The sequence below is a fragment of the Ceratotherium simum genome, chromosome 11 (genome assembly GCF_057802395.1).
Source record: "Ceratotherium simum simum isolate JZ-2026a chromosome 11, ASM5780239v1, whole genome shotgun sequence".
NCBI classification, from domain to species: Eukaryota; Metazoa; Chordata; class Mammalia; order Perissodactyla; family Rhinocerotidae; genus Ceratotherium; species Ceratotherium simum.
In genome coordinates, this window is record NC_141910.1 from 855,105 (window position 1) to 873,505 (window position 18,401).

The 18,401-nt window shown below is 47.5% G+C and overlaps 1 protein-coding gene across 5 annotated transcripts; it reads right to left on the bottom strand.

Moving 5' to 3' along the window:
• Positions 1-545: 545 nt before the first annotated feature.
• Positions 546-17,804, bottom strand: THNSL2 (threonine synthase like 2). 5 transcript variants are annotated; one of them, XM_087436450.1, is made up of 9 exons: positions 17,680-17,804; positions 14,346-14,580; positions 12,912-13,106; positions 12,335-12,487; positions 9,173-9,403; positions 5,712-5,860; positions 5,493-5,618; positions 3,346-3,497; positions 2,194-2,934 (listed from the first exon to the last, which is right to left on the bottom strand). In XM_087436450.1, the coding sequence occupies exons 2-9, from the start codon at positions 14,566-14,568 to the stop codon at positions 2,709-2,711; spliced, it is 1,455 nt and encodes a 484-aa protein (XP_087292576.1). In that variant the 5' UTR covers positions 14,569-14,580; positions 17,680-17,804; the 3' UTR covers positions 2,194-2,708. The 5 variants fall into 5 exon arrangements, with proteins under 5 accessions (XP_087292577.1, XP_087292576.1, XP_087292574.1 ...); XM_087436448.1 differs by having other exon boundaries at positions 14,346-14,829; positions 17,680-17,729; XM_087436449.1 differs by lacking the exon at positions 17,680-17,804 and adding an exon at positions 14,754-17,670.
• Positions 17,805-18,401: the final 597 nt, after the last annotated feature.

Here is an 18,401-nt window from a genome sequence, read left to right on the forward strand (position 1 = left end):
TGTGTCCAGCATCCCTGCCCTTCTCTCTCTGTACCGAACGCCATGCTTCAATGTCTAGTTTTCTAGTAAGAGGGTGCCCTCTGGTCTCTCCCTCAGTCCCTGGGCCCCACGGGGATGCGGGGCTGGCATGTTCTGATGTGGGGATCAAACTGGGTGACCTTTGGACCTCAGGGCAGGGGAAGGGGGCTCCGGAGGCAGAAGCCCACTGGGTCCTTTCACAGCAGCCTTCAGAGTGGTGGCAACAGTGTCCTCTAGTGGCCCTCAAACTCTCTCCACACTGTGCCAGCCTCACCTTCCAGAGGCGAGGGCAGGAGGCTTGTGTTGACATTCACATGTCAATGTTTTTCTAAAACCCCCCTCAATCCACACAGGATTTGAACCCAGTAATATAACTACACCCACAACTCTCTACGGTGTGTTCATGTGTACACAAAGCCAAGGCTAAGCTCTAGGTCACTGATGTCCATAGGAATACAACATGTGAGCCACACATATAACTTTAAATGTCCTTATAAAAGGAAAAGGAAACAGATGGAATTAATTTTGATAATATATTTTATTTAACCCAATACATCAAAATATTATCCTTTCAATATGTAATCAATATAAAATTATCAAGATATTTTAGATTTTTTTTCAGTCAAAGTCTTTGAGATCTAATATGTATTTTATAGTTGTGGCATATCTCAGTTAGAACACTAAATTTTCATTGGAAATACTGATCTGTATTTTATGTACCTCATAAAATTTACAGCTGAAAAAGCAGATTCACATACCGGCATTTTTCCAACCATACTTAAAAATTTTCCAATAACTGAATCAAGTAACAGTTTTGAAATTTAAATGTAAATTAATTAAAATTAAACAAAACTAAAAATTCAGTTCCTTAGTCATACTATTCACATTTCAAGTGCTCAACAGTCACATATGGCTACTGGCTTCTGACTGGACAGTGCAGAGCTGGATCATGAAAACAGTAGGAGGAATACAGCATGCCCTTGTGAAAATAAAGCACACCTCACTGGGGAAGAAAATTATTTGTAAACTTGAAGTCCCTGGCCAGAATTTCCCAAATTAGCATAGAAGACTCGCTTGGGGAATTTGCAAGAACCGCAGATGCCCAGCCCGTGCCCAGAGAGCTGCGTCTGAAGGTCTGCGGTAGGGGCCTGGAGTGTGCGCTTTGATGAGACCCAAGGGCCACACTTTGAGAACCACTGCACAGTATATGCACTCACAGGGGAGCTGCGCCCTGGTTCCCAGCTGGTTATGGAACGCACCAGGCACTGTGCCCAGCCAGGACTGCCAAAGATGGGCCCGCAAGACAATCCACTGGAATATGTGGAGAAAAGACAAATGTAGGTTTCATTATTATTCCTTCATTCCTATTTTAGCATATGGTTTGTGTAGTTTATACATAATTTAGTATACATACATTGGGAAAACATGTTAAAAATTTTTTATCAATAGAGGCAAATCCAAAAAGTTTCAGCCTGTCATGTTAAACAATGGTTCTTATTGTCAAGAAGCGTAGAGAAGGGGAGATAATGTCTAATGTGGATAAACATAAAACAGGGTAGAAGGAAATACACGCTTTAAGAAAGCTACAGTTGAAGTTCTGCCAGAGTTCAGAAACAGGAATCATTATTTCCAGCTGGACTGATGAGGGACACAGGAACCAAGACTTAAGTAGCCTGTGAGATGGGATTTGTGGCCTCATCAAAGGACAGTCACCCAGAGGCAAGCGCAGGGTCGAGGGCGAGAGGACAGCGTGAGTCATGTTTTCAGAGGAAAGAACAACTTGATTTCTCTGGGGCAGCGTGATTACGGAGGTACCTATGGAAATGTAGGCATTTGGACTTTATTTAGCGGTCAAGGAGGGATCATTGCTTCTCACTGCCCATGACATATGCCCTGGTTTAATAAAGCAGGTGAACCCGATATATGAGCAACATGGCAACTTGACTCAGTTTACACCTTGAGGCGCATGCTTTCCAAAGGCCTGGATCTGGCGATCCCACCACACCTCAACCCTGTGCACCACCACCACCCATGCCACCTGCCCAACTGCCTGCTCTGCTGCCCCCTCAATGCTGGCCCAGTCTGGAGCAGCTGGTGGATGGGGCACACACTGCAGCACCACCATCACTACTCAGCAGCCACCATTCTCTGCCCACAGGCCATGCAGAGTCACCATCACACTGAACATGTACTTTTATTGCAGGGATTCACAACATTTTAACAGAGCGGAAGCCTCTGACAAGGCAGGCCAAGACTTGTGGATCTGGCTTGGGGACCAGATAAACCAAGGCTCAGAGACCATGAGCCCCAGGCCTGCGTTAATGGAGTGAGTGGCCCCACCAGCACAAGTTCAGGGTCTGAGGTCGACTCTGTGCCCAAGGCTCTTCATTTGCAGTCCCTGAAACTCTCAGATGCAGCAGTGATGCTCCTGCACCGTGCAGCAGTGGGGGCGCACCTCCAGCATTCATCCACACCCCCACCCGGCATCACCGATGACCAGGCACAACATCGCCGCGGTGAATGCACAGAGCAGCCATGGAGCGGAGCAAAACCAGCTGGCTCCAGACCCCACTGAGCAGCCTCCTGAGAATGTCCTACACCAATTCTTAATGGGGAGAAGGTATACAGGGCCGTTCCAAGGGCACGCCTCCCTGGGATCTGAAGCCTAAAAGAAGCCAACTCCAGCCTGGCTATTCCCGGGCATTCAGGAAGGGACCCCTCCACTGCTGGCTTAGGTCCTCAATTGTGTCCCGAAGCATCAGCGTCCAGTCGTCACCCCTCCGCATTGGGGTGCAACGTGTCTCCTTCTGCTCTAGGGCTAGGATCTCTGAGGGAGTCTCCAGGATCAGCCCGGCAGCCAGGACAGCTTCTGGGAACTTGGCTGCAGAGGCGGGGGCCAGACAACACCGAGGAGGGCTGTGGGGGGTGGAGCAGGTGGGAACAGGAGGGCAGGAAACAATAGATAGAGGGGCAGGTACAGAAAGGAGAAGGGGAGGAGGGAGGAGCAGGAACAGGGGAAGGTTAGGGGTAGGGTGGGTCATGGAGGAGAGAGAGACAGATGTTTGTACCTTGAACTCACTTCTACAATGACTCTGCAGGGCAAATTGCTCCTCCCCGTTGGAGGCCCACACCATGTCTCGCAGTGGGGCCCCCAGACATCTATCGCACACCCTCTTCTGGGACCACAGTTCTTGGGGCACAGTTCCACAGCACCCATCATGCTTATTAAGGCCATTTGTTCACATTCCTGTTTCCCCTGCTTGAGGAAGAGGAAGGCCTCTGAAAGCCAAAGCATCCCCCAGTGACCCAGGCGCCCCCAACCCATACCTGGGCTGCTGCCTGTCAGTCTGCTGGTAATGGTAGCTCACGGCCACGGCCGAGTGAGGGCACAGCAAGTACTGGTTCTCTTCCCAGCAGCGGCCCATGGTCTGGGTGATGGCCTCATCCGACACTGACTCAGATGTGACTGCCTCTGAAAGCTGACAGGTCCAAGGGTCAGAGGAGTGGGAACCGGGGTTGGGGGGAACCGGGGAAAAGGTGACAAAAATCCACCATATAACATAACCACATAAACACCAGAGACTCAAATGAAATGTTTAGATTGAACGGCTCAGGTTCAGCTCAGAGAAAAATCTGGTTTCCCAGGTTTAAGCTGATTCACTCAACTTGGGGGAAGGACAAGTTTGAATTTCAGGTCAATAAATTTAGTTAATATTTAGCTCATGAATCAGCAAATTAGTATATAGTCTTGTTCAACAACCTGAGGAAACACAGAAGGTTAAGGGAATTCAAACATTCCCGGTGCTTTGTTGATGGTGTGCCCGCTTCCTGTGGGTGTGAGAACACCTTCCTGTCAGGTCCCACCCAGCTCACGTAGCACCTCCTCTAGGAAAACTCCCCACCACCCTCAGACAGAGGAAGACTCCGTTCTCGGCGCCCCCTGGGTGTGCATGGTTTATTTGATCATTCTCTGAAAATCCATGGCATGCTTACAATGTGCCAAACACCCTGCACATACTCGATTATAAATCGTTTATATAGTTACCTGTCCCGTTAGGGTTCAGAGAAGACAATGAATGTATTTTATTTATCTTTGTATCTCCAGCACAGTTGGAGATCTCACCAGCATAGTTCCTGGCTAGGGGGATACAGTGTCTGTCTTCATGGAGCACCTCATTTTACATGAGGAGAAGGAATGCAGATGTCAAAAGAAACCATTAACCAAATAAGTTGATCTTTGGTTGTGTTATGGTCTGAATGTTGATGTCCCCTCAAAATCATATGTTGAAACTCTAATCCCAGGTTAATGTTAAGGGATTAGAAGAGGGCCCTCACCAGAACCCAACCATGCCAACCTGATCTCAGACTTCCAGCCCCCAGAACTGTAAGAAATAAATTGGTGTTGTTTGTAAGCCACCCAGTCTACGGTGCTTTGTTCTAGCAGTCCAAAGTGACTAAGACAGGTTGCAGCAAAAGAAGCATACGTTCCAGAAGACAGAAATTCCACTCCAGTCTGCATGGTAGCGAAGCCCAGAGAACTGTATCCAGTTCCAGGAACAACTCTTTAAGATGGACATTGACCATTCAAAATTATGTCTCATAAGTGACAGCTAAAGGAACCAGGAAGCCCTAGTGAGTAAACGAAGATTCTCTTCAAATATAGGAATCAGACTGCTCAGCAGTGTGCAAGCTAGAAGGAGCCAGTTCTAGCTCAACACCAAGAACTCTGTAATGATTAAAAGCCGATGTGAGGTAGTGAGGTCCTGGTCACTGGAGATATGCATAGTCTGGAATGACCACTTGGTGGGAATGTGGTAGAGAATATTAAAGGCAACTTCAACATATGAAATCCTTTTTTGCTTTGTTTGTTTTACATAAAATAAGTGACCATCACCAGGTTGCATTAAAATAAAAGCAATCCCTCTCAACTAGATTCCTACCACTCTGAGGAAATAAAATTTCTCTTACTCCTTTTGCAAAAAAAAGAGCTAACAGGACAATGGTCTCTGCTTATATTGGATGGGCAAAGTGGCTTCCAGTTGTTGCTATTATTGGAAATCAACAGCAATAATAAATAAAAATGATAATAGTTAACATATCAAGCCCTATATTGCCAGGTAGTATACAAAGTGCTTCATGAGTATTATTTGACTTAAACCTTCAACAATGCTATGAGGTATGCATTCTTATTATCCCCATTATGCAGATGAGGAAATTGAGGCACAGAGTTTAAGAAACTGGTCCAGGGTCTCACAGCTGGCTTGGAGTTGAGCCCCGTCTGACTCTAAGCCAATACTCTCTACTGCCTCTCCTCATTCAATAAATGACTCCATATAAAGGGACTGCAAAAGTGCCAGGCTCATAGCAGGTGCTCAAGAAACATGTGGCCTTCCCTTGAACAGATTTTCAAACCCCAAGTCTAGTCTTGTGGCTGCACCCTTTCCTTTCCCCACAGTGTGTGGGTGGTGACTGACCTTGCTGTGCAGTTCCTTGGGTAGACTCACACTTTGGGTCCTTTCAAACTGCTCCATGAGGGCCCTTGTCACCTGGCTGTCAGAGCCGGATAGCAGCCAGAAGATCCTCTCCATGTTGTAGGGCACCTGGGCAGAAAGGCAGGGTCCTGGCTCAGCCCTTGTCCATCCCCACCCAACCAACACCTGGGCCAGACCTGCACAGCTCCCCACAGGTTCCACCTGAATGTCCATAGCTGATGCCAAGGTTGGCTTGACGGCCTTGGACAGAGAGAAGTCTCCCCACTGGACAGTCCTGTGGATGATGTCATTGCGGTTCACTGCCACGACCAGGCGGATGGGCAGGCCCATTTTCTGAGCAATGCACCCAGCTTAAGACAGGAGAGGAAAAGAACAATAGTTTCTTAGACATGACACCAAAAGCACAAGCCACAAAAGAAAAAATAGATAAATAGACTTCATCAAAATTAAGAAAGTTTTGTGCTGGGGCCAGCCCCGTGGCTTAGCGGTTAAGTGCGCGCGCTCCGCTACTGGTGGCCCGGGTTCAGATCCCGGGCGCGCACCGACGCACCGCTTGTCGGGCCATGCTGAGGCCGCATCCCACATACAGCAACTAGAAGGATGTGCAACTATAACATACAACTATCTACTGGGGCTTTGGGGAAAAAAAGGAGGAGGATTGGCAACAGATGTTAGCTCAGGGCCAGTCTTCCTCAGCAAAAAGAGGAGGATTAGCATGGATGTTAGCTCAGGGCTGATCTTCCTCACAAAAAAAAAAAAAAGAAATTTTTGTGCTTTTTGAAGCTTTTGTGTTTCAAAAGACACTATCAAGAAAATGAAAAGGCAGGCCACAGAATGGGAAAAAATATTTATAAATCATATATCTGATAAGGGACTTGTATCCCAAATATATAAAGAAGTCTTACAACTCAACAATAAAAATACAAATAACTCAATTAAAAAATGGGCAAAGGACTTGAATAAACATTTCTCCAAAGAAGATATACAAATGGCCAGTGAGCACACAAAAGATACTCAATATCATTAGTCATCAGGAAAATACAAACCAAAATCACAATGACATACCACTTCATACCTGCTAGGATGGCTAGAATAAAAAAGCCAGATAATAACAACTGTCGGTGAGGATTTGGAGAAATTGGAACCCTCATACATTTCTGATGGAATGTAAAATGGTGCAGCTGCTTTGAAAAACACTCTGGCAGTTATTCAAAAAGTTGAGCATAGGGTTACCATATGACCCAGAAATTCTATTCCCAGGTATACATACTTAAGAGAAATGAAAACATTTTGAAACACAAAAACTCATACACAAATGTTCATAGCAGCATTATTTATAATAGCTAAAAAACTGAAACAATCCAAATGTCCATTAATTGATGAATGGATAAACAAAAGGTGGTATATACCAACAATGGAATATTATTCAGCCATAAAAAGGAATGAAGTATTGATACATGCTAGAACATGGATGAACCTTGAAAACATTACACTAAGTGAAAGAAGCTAGACACAAGGGACCACATATTGTATGATTACATTTATATGAAATGTCCAGAACAGGCAAATCTGTAGAGACAAAGTAGATCAGTGGTTGTCTAGAATTGAGGGGGGTGGGGATGAGGGGAAATGGGATGTGACTGCTGATGGGAATGGGTTTCCTTTTAGGGTGATGAAAATGTTCTAAAATTTATTGTAGCTGATGGTTGCACGAATCTGTGAATATACTAAAAACCATTGAATTACATACTTTAAATGGATGAATAGTATGGTATGCGAATTATACAGCAATAAAGGTGTTACACAAAAAAAAAAAGGAGAAAGAGGAGGAGGAGAATGTTGCCATCCCCTGATGCTGTTCTCTATGCCACCCCTTGCCAGGTACTGACACGCACACCGGCTGCCATTTGCAGACGAGAAAATGAAGGCTCTGGGAAGTTGAAATGACCCATCCAAAGCCGGCTATGTGGCAGAATAAGGACTGAAACTAGGTCTAAGTCCAGAGCACATGCTCTTGTCCCCTGACTCGGTGTCCTAGAACCAGTGCCTTCAGACTGCATCTCCTGGAGAGGCACCAAGGGAGGACAGAGCAGCACCCTTGGTCCACCTTAACAGCAGTTCCTGTTTGCATGGAACAAACAAGAAATTCCTCACCCTGACCTGAGAGATGGAGAGCCCAAAAAGGTAATGTAGTTTAGGAAGGTTGTACATACTTCCATGAATGGTTTATCTCTGGTGAGTAGCTAAGGGGAGTTAGGGATAACCACACCACCCAGATATCACTCTTGACTTTGCAAAGGACTTTCACATTCTTATTTTACTTGATCCTCACGTAAACATCATGATATCCTCATATGACAGAGGAGAAATGGAGGCTCAGAAGGGTCCAGGGACTTACGGTCAACAGCTAGTTCCTGATGGAGCAGGGATACACAGGAGCACCCTCTGCAAATGTTTATTTTGTGCCAGGCACTGTGGTTGGCAATGGGGCAGGTGCAGGCTGCACGACTCCAGGCGGCATCATTCACTGGGGGTTGATGCAAGTGGGGAACGTCGTGGGCTTCACTGCACTGGTGGTGAAAAAGGGTGAGTCGTCCTTGCCTAACTGCCAGCTCACCGTTCTTTCCATCCCTGTGTTACTGGAAGAAGTCAGGAAGACTCCCGACCACTAAGATGCTTTCCTGGTCTCACCTAAGCCATCCCTGGCGTCCAGCAGAAGCAATGCCACCAACAGAACCATGAGAAACAGTACTGCCCATGAAGTGGCAGCCTAGCGAGGGGCCAGGGTGCAGGCTCTGGAGCAGCCTGCCTGGGCTGTAATCCTGGCTCTGCCACTGACCAGTGTGTAACCAGGGCAAGCCAACTAACTTCTCTGTGCCTCAGTTTCCTCACTATAAAATGGAAATAATAGTATTGTCCTCCTCATAGGCACATGGGAGGATCAAATGAGCTAAAGAGGTGAAAAGCACTTAGAGCAGTGCCTGATGGTTGATAAATGAGTGCTTGATAAATGTTAATTACTACTATAGATAATGATTTTAATGTCACGTGGGTGTACAGCACTTTACCCTTACAAAGGTCATCTACATACATAATCTGATTTGCGCCTCACAGCAGTCCTGAGAGATATGATAAGCGATGTAATCTCTCTTTTACAGCTGAGGAGCTGAGCCTAAGGGCCTGCCTCACAGCCATTCGGCTATGAAATGACAGAACTGGGGCCAGAACCCCAGAGCTCTTGCCACCTCACACGGTCTCTGTGTCTAGGAGTGGGGATACATTGTGCCAGGTGAGCCACTTGCCCTCATAGCAGGCGCTGGCAAGGCTGGGAGTAAAGTCTGTCTTTCTGGAAGGGGGCACTGCCAGCTGGCACGGCGCTGAACCGTGACTTCATCTCTCCACACTCTGCTGAGCGAGCACGTCAGGTCAGGCGGCCGGAGCACATCGGAGTTAACCCCCATCATTCTTTCCCTGCAGCAAGAGGCCGGGATGTCCCCACAGGGCGTTAGGGGGCAGTTTTCTGGGAGCCTCTTCTGTGTAGTTTCCCATCACCTTCAGAATTAGGACTCAATCTTCTCACAGTTGCAGCCAAAGGGCACCTGGAAGGACTGGGGCCACAGGTGTTTTTCTGGAAAGCCCATTTCCACCCAAGGTCTCCCTACCTGCAAGGTTACCAGCGGCCCCCGTTGGCACAACCACCTCCACGGTGGGCAGTGGGTGCGTGTCTAAGGATGGTGCACACTGGAAGTAAGCAAAGAAGTGGTGGGCCATTTGCACGAGGACCCGGGACCAGTTGATTGAATTCAGACTCATCAGATTGTGCTTCTTGACAAAAGCCACGTCAGCAAACACGGCCTTGATGGGTTCGTCAAGCTCATCGCTGTTTCCCTCCACTGTTAGGGGAGAGAGGAGAGGCAGCTATCAGGAGCACGAAGAACTCCCAGGCGGTCAGCACTTGCCCGCAACAAGGCCCTCCCAGACTGAGCCCATCCTGCTGGGACCTTCGCTCGGCTTTGGTTTCTTCACTCTCGTGTCTTGGCCTGGCTTTCTAGACTCAAAATTAAGCTCCTCGAGGATAGAAACCATGACTCATATTCTTGTGGTCATATTTCCATTTTTTCTACCATTATATAATATAAAATGTCAACCTACTGGGATATTGGGAAAAGAATTCCTCTTTGTACTCCAGGCCCACCTCCCCCACTCTCTGGGAAGAAGGAGAAATGGTTTATCTGATTGTGACACAGTGGGAGGTTGGTCCTTTAATCCACGGTCCTCTATCAGGGGTTAGGGCGGAAAGAGTCACTGTTGCCACGTGTTCTGCCCTTCTTCCCTCATTTAGGTCAAAACGGTGGGTGTTCTGCTCCCTGCTCCTCCATGGTAGGTAAGCCCACATGGGCAGGACTTCTCCTCCCCGAGCTGGGTATGTACACAGCTTAATTTATGGGTGAATTGCTGGGTAAATTTATGGGTGAATTGGCTACTAATCCAAGTTGTATTCTCCAATCCAGCTCAACCAGCAACCAAGCCAATATTCATCTCTTCTCTTAAACCTGGGTCTATTTCTCCACCGGATCCAAACTTGGAGGAGAGGGAGTAAGATTTACTGGGGGAAGTGCCAGAGTAGGCACTGACGTTGTTAACCATTCCACCCGCACCACCGTGTAACAGCAGCGACACTGGGGACTGACTCTAGATCCACACACATGGGGGGATGTTTGCTGGGTTTCCAGGAAAAGAGTCACTGCTTTTAAGAGAGAACCACAGGAAGAGGGAGACTTGGTTACCTCAAGTAACCATCATATGCCACAAGAGGAATGAGCCTTAGAATTGGGGAAGGCTGAGCAGAGAACGCAAAGAACCTGGGTCCCTGAAGGCACTGTTGTCAACCAATTGGGAGCCCACCCCACCTCTGGACTTTCAGTTACATAAGCTGGAAAATATTCTTGTTCAAGCTGGTCTGAGTTGGATTTTCTATTACTTCCACCTAAAAAACATCCCAAATAATATATAACTAATATGTGTGGATTATTCTGTGCTTAAGAAGAACCAAGGATACAATGTATATGGAAATTAATGATTTTATAAAACAGCGTCCAACACACAACAATTCAGGTGGCCCATCCCTACTCTCTGAGCTCACCAGTCTAAGTAAAAACACATATTCACTATTAGCTCCTGAACTAACATATGTCCTACTTGAAACCAAATCAGAAGATTCTAGAAAGGAAAGGAAGCACTTGAACAGTGCTGTTTAAAAATAAAAACTAATTTCTTTAGAGTCTCCTACCTTACTTTCTTGAAGCTCAGAACACGTGAGAAACAGCAATACCCCTTTGGCTTCAGCAATAACACATTTCTGACAAACTGCACCCATCGCCATCCACTTTTCTGCCACTATTTTGCAAATGGGCACCATTCTTCAACTCATAGTCAGGAATGGAGCTTCCATGCACGCCCTTAGGTAAAAAGCCTTCCAATATTCTTGTACAAAGGGAGAAGGGAGTAGGTGGCAGGACAGAGGTACAGAAAATTATTCTCTGCTTTGATTCTAGGAAAAGACGGTCCTAGATCCATAACTAGCCATTTTAGTGCTTGGGGTATAACAGGGACCCTCAGGAGCCTGAATTTTGTGCATAAAATCTTGCAATGACTGCAGAAAAATGCAGCCAAATATGGGCAATGACCAAGACTAATGTGTAAGATTTTGCCAACACTTGCATTAGCTAAAGCATGAACTTTGCACTGGAATATGCGTGTGCTTGCTAAAGAAAAGAGCACAGGGGGTGCTTGTTGCCTGCTCTTGAACAAATGGACAAAGGATACCCGTGCTACTCCCATGGCTATAGTTTGTTTTCACTGTGCTTTTGCTCCTTGACAAAACTGGCATTACATAAAAACATCCTCTACAGGATTATACCAGGAGGCCAGGCCAGTTGCAAAAGAAATGTCTTCTGCCACCACATTTGCTATCCTGCCAGATGAGTGACCAAACCAAGCCAGGCCTCCTAGACAGCTTGCCCAAGGCTACAGTGTACAAAAACCTGACCAAGGCCCCTACCTTGGGGCTACCTGAAGTCTTATGCAGTATGAAAGGTAGAAATAAAAATGTGTGGCTCCACTCAGACTCACCCTTTCTCCAGTCTTGATCTCCACAATGATTAAATCCATCTGGAATAGATGGCCTGGCATTAAAGAAGATGGTTTTTTGCTTTTCTCTAAGCATGAAAGGCTACGATTCATGATGTGGCTCAGGAAGGGCTGTCACTAGCAATGAGTGCCACTGAGCAGCTTCCTACTTTAAATACTTAGACCTGCTAACCAGGTGCATGGCTTAGTCATTTCTACAGTGTAAGGGAGGGCATGAGCTGTCAATATGTAATTCTCTTAAAATAATTGTTTAGCATGTTTGTGCCTTCTAAATTTCAGTGCCCTGGGACAAAACCCAAGTCACTTGGCTCAGGCTATGGCTCTGGGTGGCTGCCTGTAAACGCGGCACCAGCAGGTTGAACTTGCATGGAGGTGGCATTCTTTGGGGTGTAGTTTTAAATTCGCACTTCCTAGGTTGTACTGTCAGTATTGGTTTATGCACCTGTCATCTCCAATAGTTTATGAGACTGTGTAGCCAAGAGCCTGCCCAGAGCTAACCCAAGGCATATACCAACCTCAAAACATGACTGATGAAGGAAGAGATGCAGAGAGAAAGAGGAGGAGGAAGGATGGTCAGCGAGTCAACTGACCAGTTTTGTCGCAGCCCATCTCCCAAAACAGACCCACTCAAGGCAGGGTCATGTTGTCCCTGGAGCCTCTGTCCCAGAACTCACCTCCAAACACATGGACGTTCTCCTTTAGCACTGTTGTCATCTGCAGCTCCTGAATCTTCGTGCAGCGACCCTTGGGCAGCAGAACGATGATGTCCACGTTCTTTGCCCCTTGAACACTCTCAATGGCAGCACTCCCTGTGTCCCCAGATGTTCCTCAATGAGAAGAAAGAAGAACCCTTCCCTTTAGAACAAGGGAGATGGAAAACGAAAGAAATGGCCCCTCAAGCATTGTTGCCAAATGAGCAACATCTACTTTTAAATACTTGGAGGGTAGGAACCTAGTACTTAATCTGGGGCCCATGAACCTCCAAGAGACCCATGGATAGAATTCAGAGCATCTGTGAACTTGGTACCACATAATCTTATGTATTTTATATATTTATTTTAAAAATATTATTCTGAGAAGGTTCCATGGCCTCCACCAGACTGTCAAAGGGGCCCATGGCACAAGAAAAGGTTAAGAACCCTGCTCTAGAAGAACCAGTAACACACTCCCTGAGAGACATCAACAGAGGGCATTCTGCAGGTGGATACCGGGACACTAAGGGGCTCCAGAGTTCACGCCCACAATACACACCTACAACCACGGTGACATGCTTCTCCTTCTTCTCCAGGAAGTACTGCAGGAACTGTGCTGTGCAGCTCAGGGACAGGTCCTTAAATGCATACGTGACCCCATGCCACAGCTCCAACACGTTCAGCCCTTTCCTCAACCTGGACAGATGGACCACCTCTCTGTGGCGGAATCTGCTGAAGGCTCGGTCAATCAGATCTGCAAGGGGAGGGGGTTGGACAGTAGGTGAAGCACATTATATTTTCCCTAAAGTTCTCTTTCAGTCTCTTTATACTTTTGAATTTGATGTCTCTATCTCTAGTTACCAGATAAAAAGACCAGAAATTTTTATTCTAAATGACACTGTGTATGAATGTAATTGTATAATCCTAGAAAAAAGTCTGGAAAGACATGCACCAAACTGTTCATAGAGTCCTCATAGTGATTCCCGCAGAGAGCAGAATTGGTGCTGTAAGACTTTCATTTTTCACTTTATAAACTTCCTCATTTGGATTTCTTGTGAGCATGTATTACAATGGAGGTTCAGTTAAAGTTATGTGACAAACAGACCAATGTCTCATCTCTTCTAATTTTCCTTCCTAAAGACACGATATTGTTTTTGGTTTGTTTGTTTTTGGCATTACTCAGTCTCACATCTGTGATTCCAGAACCTTGGGATGGTTTACATACAATCCTACCCAAGGCAGGGCAGTCTAGAGCAGCGCTTCTCAAACTTGAATTTGCAAACCAGTCACCTGGGATCTTAAAATGCAGATTCTAGTTCAGTAGGTCTGAGGGAGTCTGAGAATTCTAATAAGCACCCAGGTAATGACATCAGACATTTTGAGTGGTCCTCCTCTCCTTCCCGGCCCCAAACTCTCACCATTACGTTATGGGTTATATCATATATTTGGTCCATGGACCACAAGCACTAGTATCATCTGGACACTTGACAGGAGTGCAGAATTCTCAGGCCCACTTCAGCTCTATGGAATCAGAATCTGCATTTTACAGAGCTCCCTGGGGGAATCCACAGGCACATGACAGTTTGAGACAAGCTGGTCCAGGACACTCTCAAAGTCTCTTCTGGAATTACAACTCAAGGAAATAAAACAGCAGTCTAAGGGTGCTTAATATGCAGGAAGAAAAATCCCAACATTCAAGCTGCTCGTCTTGAAAGGTGTTTTAAAAATAAATTAAAGGAAAAAATTTCTCTGCAGATCATTTTGGTATTCATCTCGCTGGAGGTGGGAGCTGGAATAGATGAACTCTTTGGGGATATTTCCAATTCTGGAAGTCTAGAGTCTGGAAAAAGACCCAAAGTTTGGGAAATGTGACTAAAGATCTGCAGACTAAAGATCTCCACTCAATCTCCTAAGGATTGAGTGATGAATTTGCGACTCTCTGGGGGGCCAGGCTGGGATGGGTAGGGGGTGGAAGTGGGGGGGTGGTGCTCACCATTTAAGTCATCTCTTGGAATGAGCTCAGGGCCAATGAAGAGGGCACACAGCTCCTTCACCAGGCTAGGGTAGGAGAGCACACTCCACTGACACAGGGTCTCTCTGCCCAGCTGCGGGAGTTCCTCAGGCATGAAGAGGCCCCCATCGGGTGCATAGCCAGAGAACAGGGCCCCCTCAAAGTCAACTCGTGGGGTCATCCCCCGAGTGCCGATGTACCACATGATCCTGGAGGCCTGCAGAGGGGACAGTCCCAGAGGCACCTGGTCTCCAAGCTCCAGCATCCCTCAGGCAAAGCTGATGTATACACAGCTCCCTCAGCTAGCTCTTGAACCATCACTTGTGTCAGCTTTATCTGGGACTGTGCAAATCATGACCCCTCCAATCAAAATGAGGCAATTCCACTCACCTATTACCTTGGGAGAGGGGCTACCAGAGCAAGCCAGAAAGGAAAAATCTTGGTCCTTACTGGTGAGAAAGAAGGCCTGGTGTGGGGAAAGATAATAGCAATAATAGGCAACCACCATTTTGATATCCCTCTTAATAATGAGTAGACCGTCACACTTGGTCATATACCTTTTTGAGAGATGTTTGGGTCTACTTCTGCTCAAAAAATAACCACCTTCCATGGTTATCTAACAATGTTGCCTATAACCTAGTGGTTCTCAACTCTGGCAGTTTGTTAGACTCCCCTTGGGACCTTTAAAAAAATACTCCTATCTGGGACTCTATCTGGGTCAATTAAATTAGAATCTCTGAAAGAGAGTCTCCTCATGTGAGTCTAATGTGCAGCCAGGGTTAAGAATAGGGTGACCAACTCATCCCAGTTTGCCCAAGACTTTCCTAGTTTTAAAACTAAAAGTCCCCTGCCCCAGGTAAACCCTCAGTCCCAGACAAACTAGGACAGTTGGTCATCCCAGTTGAAAACCAGTGCCCTGCCTTCAGCCTAATCCTAGAAGAATAGTTAGAAGCGCTGACACACTACCCGTAATACTGTCTAGACCTGGCTACTTGGCCCTGTGTGGAGTCAGAGCTCTCTGACGCGGGTGGGGGAAGGGTCAAAGGGCACCGCAAGCCTAACTTTGGTCAGACTTCCGCAACAGGTAGGTTCCCAGGAGCCAGGTGCCATGTCAAGCAGCTGGGCTTGAGCTCTGAACACCTTTCTCTGGATCATGGCTGTGAATTCAGGGCTCTGATTTTAAAGCACCTCTCAGGATGAATTTGACTAGACACAGTTCTCAGAACCAGCCTGGACTTGTTTCTGTGCCCCAGAGGGGACCCCCTGCCCTCTGGGGGCAAAGTCACCTGAAGCTTTCCACCTATAAGAAAGGGTATGAGCTAGCCTTGACCTAGAGGAAATCTGATTTCCTAGACCGTGGCTCTAACACCTCTGAACCCATTGCGAGTCCTACGTGGGCTGCCACGTGCCACTTCTAGGCCTACAAATACAAGTGCACCCCACTTAGAGACAGTGAAACAAGTTGACAACATCGACTCCATTTTGTACCCCGGACTACATCTTGTTAAAAATATGAAATTGTGCTGACCTTGCTGACTTGCCAAAAGGGAGTTAGTGCTGAGAAAGGATTTTCTGAAAGATTGTGCAAAAATACACTTTTTCTGGTGTCAACAAGATGTCCTTGAGTAAGCCAGTGAACTGTAACATAAATTTACCCTCCCTAACAAACAACTGAGGTATCTGTTCCAGGCTCTCCTTTTTGCTAATAAAAACTCCTGACTGTTATTCCTCAAGAGGACACTTTTCTGGCTGCTGCCAGAACCTGTGTGCCCCAAATTGCAATTCTAAGACCACAAATAAATTTTCTCCTTTTGTTTTGCAATTGCCTCTCTTTCCTAAGTTGACAACAGAGACAAGTTTGATCATCCCAGTCATGAATCTTTCGAAAGTGAAAGTGGATACTATTAATAAGTATGCTGTCTCAGGCAACCTGGGACATCTGGTCACCCGGTATGGGGTGCATGTCAAAGAAATGAAATCAGGGTAACTTCAAAAGCCAACTGCAGCAGGTAAGCCAAGCAGGCCCAATGTTTCACAGAACAGAACCAGAGTAGCGGGCCAGGGGCTAGGAGTGCCTTCAATAAGGGGAGGAATTTCTGTAATTCTGTGGCAAGGCTTAGAGCCCATGCAAAACTGCCCAAGATCCTGGAGTAACAAGAGGGAGATCCTGCCTGGCCACTTCATGGGACCAGACCAAAAGAAAGGAGACAACTGAGCTGCCAAAGCTGCCGCAGCCATGAGGGCAGGGGTAGGGGCAGGCAGGGCCATAAGGAATAGGAAAAGAAAACATCTGCAGAATGCCCTTCCCTGGGTGAGGTGGACCACATCACACCTGGGCACTAGGCTCTGTTGTGGGCTCCCCATTTTAAGAAGGATGTGGACAAACTGGCCCAGGAACGAAGGAGAGGGCCTGACACTGGGCTCTGCGCACATCAGATCAGTGCTGGGAACAGCACTGATCAGCACACTGATCTTCACTGGGGAAGGACAGCTCCTGTTCTGTCCAATGACCCCAAGGGGCTACATTCTCAGGCCAGTAGGGCCGAGCTACAGAGAATAACCATCACGGGGTTCAGTGTAAAGTAAACCAAACAGAGAAGCCCAGAAGCAGAAGCATTTGCCCCAGGAGGGAGGACGAAAATCAAGCACTTTTGTTGGACCGTTGTATGGGGGCTCCAAGCATCCCATGGGAACCGGACTGAGCGATCTGTGGATATAAGGTTTTATAATTTGCCTTTGTGACTCCTCTGGACGCTATTCCAGAGTGGAGACAGGTCAGAAAAACTCTGACCAATAACTTGGATAAATAACAAGGGAAACAGGAGACAACCCCAAGGTAGGGAAACATTTCAGAAAGGGCTCCTCCGTGAGAAGAGATTTGTGAGGTGAAGAGATTTTCTGAGAAGGGATGGGGCAGGGTGGAGACTTGGACCCCAGCGTCTAAACCCCCGCCGCTGATCATAGATCGCAGCCTGCGCCCCTCCGGGTGGAGACCCCAACAGGCCCAAGGCAGGCCCCTGCCTCTCTAAGGTCATTGGGCACCAGTCCTCCGCTAGCCGGGCCCCGGGCCAACAAGGTTTTGAAAAGGTCTGCAGGATAAAGCTCCACTCCCAGCCTCTGAAAACACCGCAGACTTCCCAGTTTGGGGGCTCTCCGAGAACTGCAGAAACCCTGCAGAAGGTGCAAAGCATCGGAAAACCTCAACCCTCCCAGGTTCCTCCAAGTCCGAGCGCCCGCCGAACTAGAGGTTACAGAAAGAGGGCAAAGAGGCCGACACTGTCACGCTGAAGCCAGAGCTGACCGAAACCGCGATTACCCTGGGGAGGGCGCCGCGATCGCCGGGAGGGGACCCAGGGACGGCCCGCGGGAAGGCTCGGCCGCTGGGGCGCCGGCTCGCGGGGGGCGGTGGCCGCGGCGAGCGGGCAGCGGAACCCCAGCGCCCGCCCCGGAATCGGCTGGCCTCGGAGGGGCCGCCCTCCGGGCGCGGTTACCGGGTCCGGCGCGCCGGCGGCTGCGGGGCGCGCGGCGGGGCTGTCCGCTCCCGACGTGCGCGCTCGGCTCGGCGGGCGGGGTTCAGGCTTCCGGGGCGGGGAGTGAGAGAGGCCTCGGGCAGTGAGGTTCAGGGCGGAAGAAAGCGGCCTGGGAAGAGGCGGAGGAGGGAGCGACAGGGAATGATAATGAGAGAGAAATCATTTATTCCTCACTTTCTCACTTGGCGTGTTTTTAAGGCACTTTGCTAAGCGCTTTATTCAGTCTCTCGATCTTCATTGCAGCCCTGGAAGTACCATTTAACCTTATTTTTCAGAGTAGAAAACTGACAGCAAGGTGGAAAGAAGAAAGGCCTTTATCTTAGGGCTTCGTGCTTCTCATTTCCGAAATCAGACTCTGGACAGACTCCTTGTTTCTCAAACCAGGGCTAGTACGTCAGGAGTTCAGAATGCACGGGATACATGGCATGGTTTTAGCTCAAAATTCTTTGTAGAAAAACACTTTCTATTAAGCATAGATCTATTTTAGAGTAAAATGCCTCCCCAATCT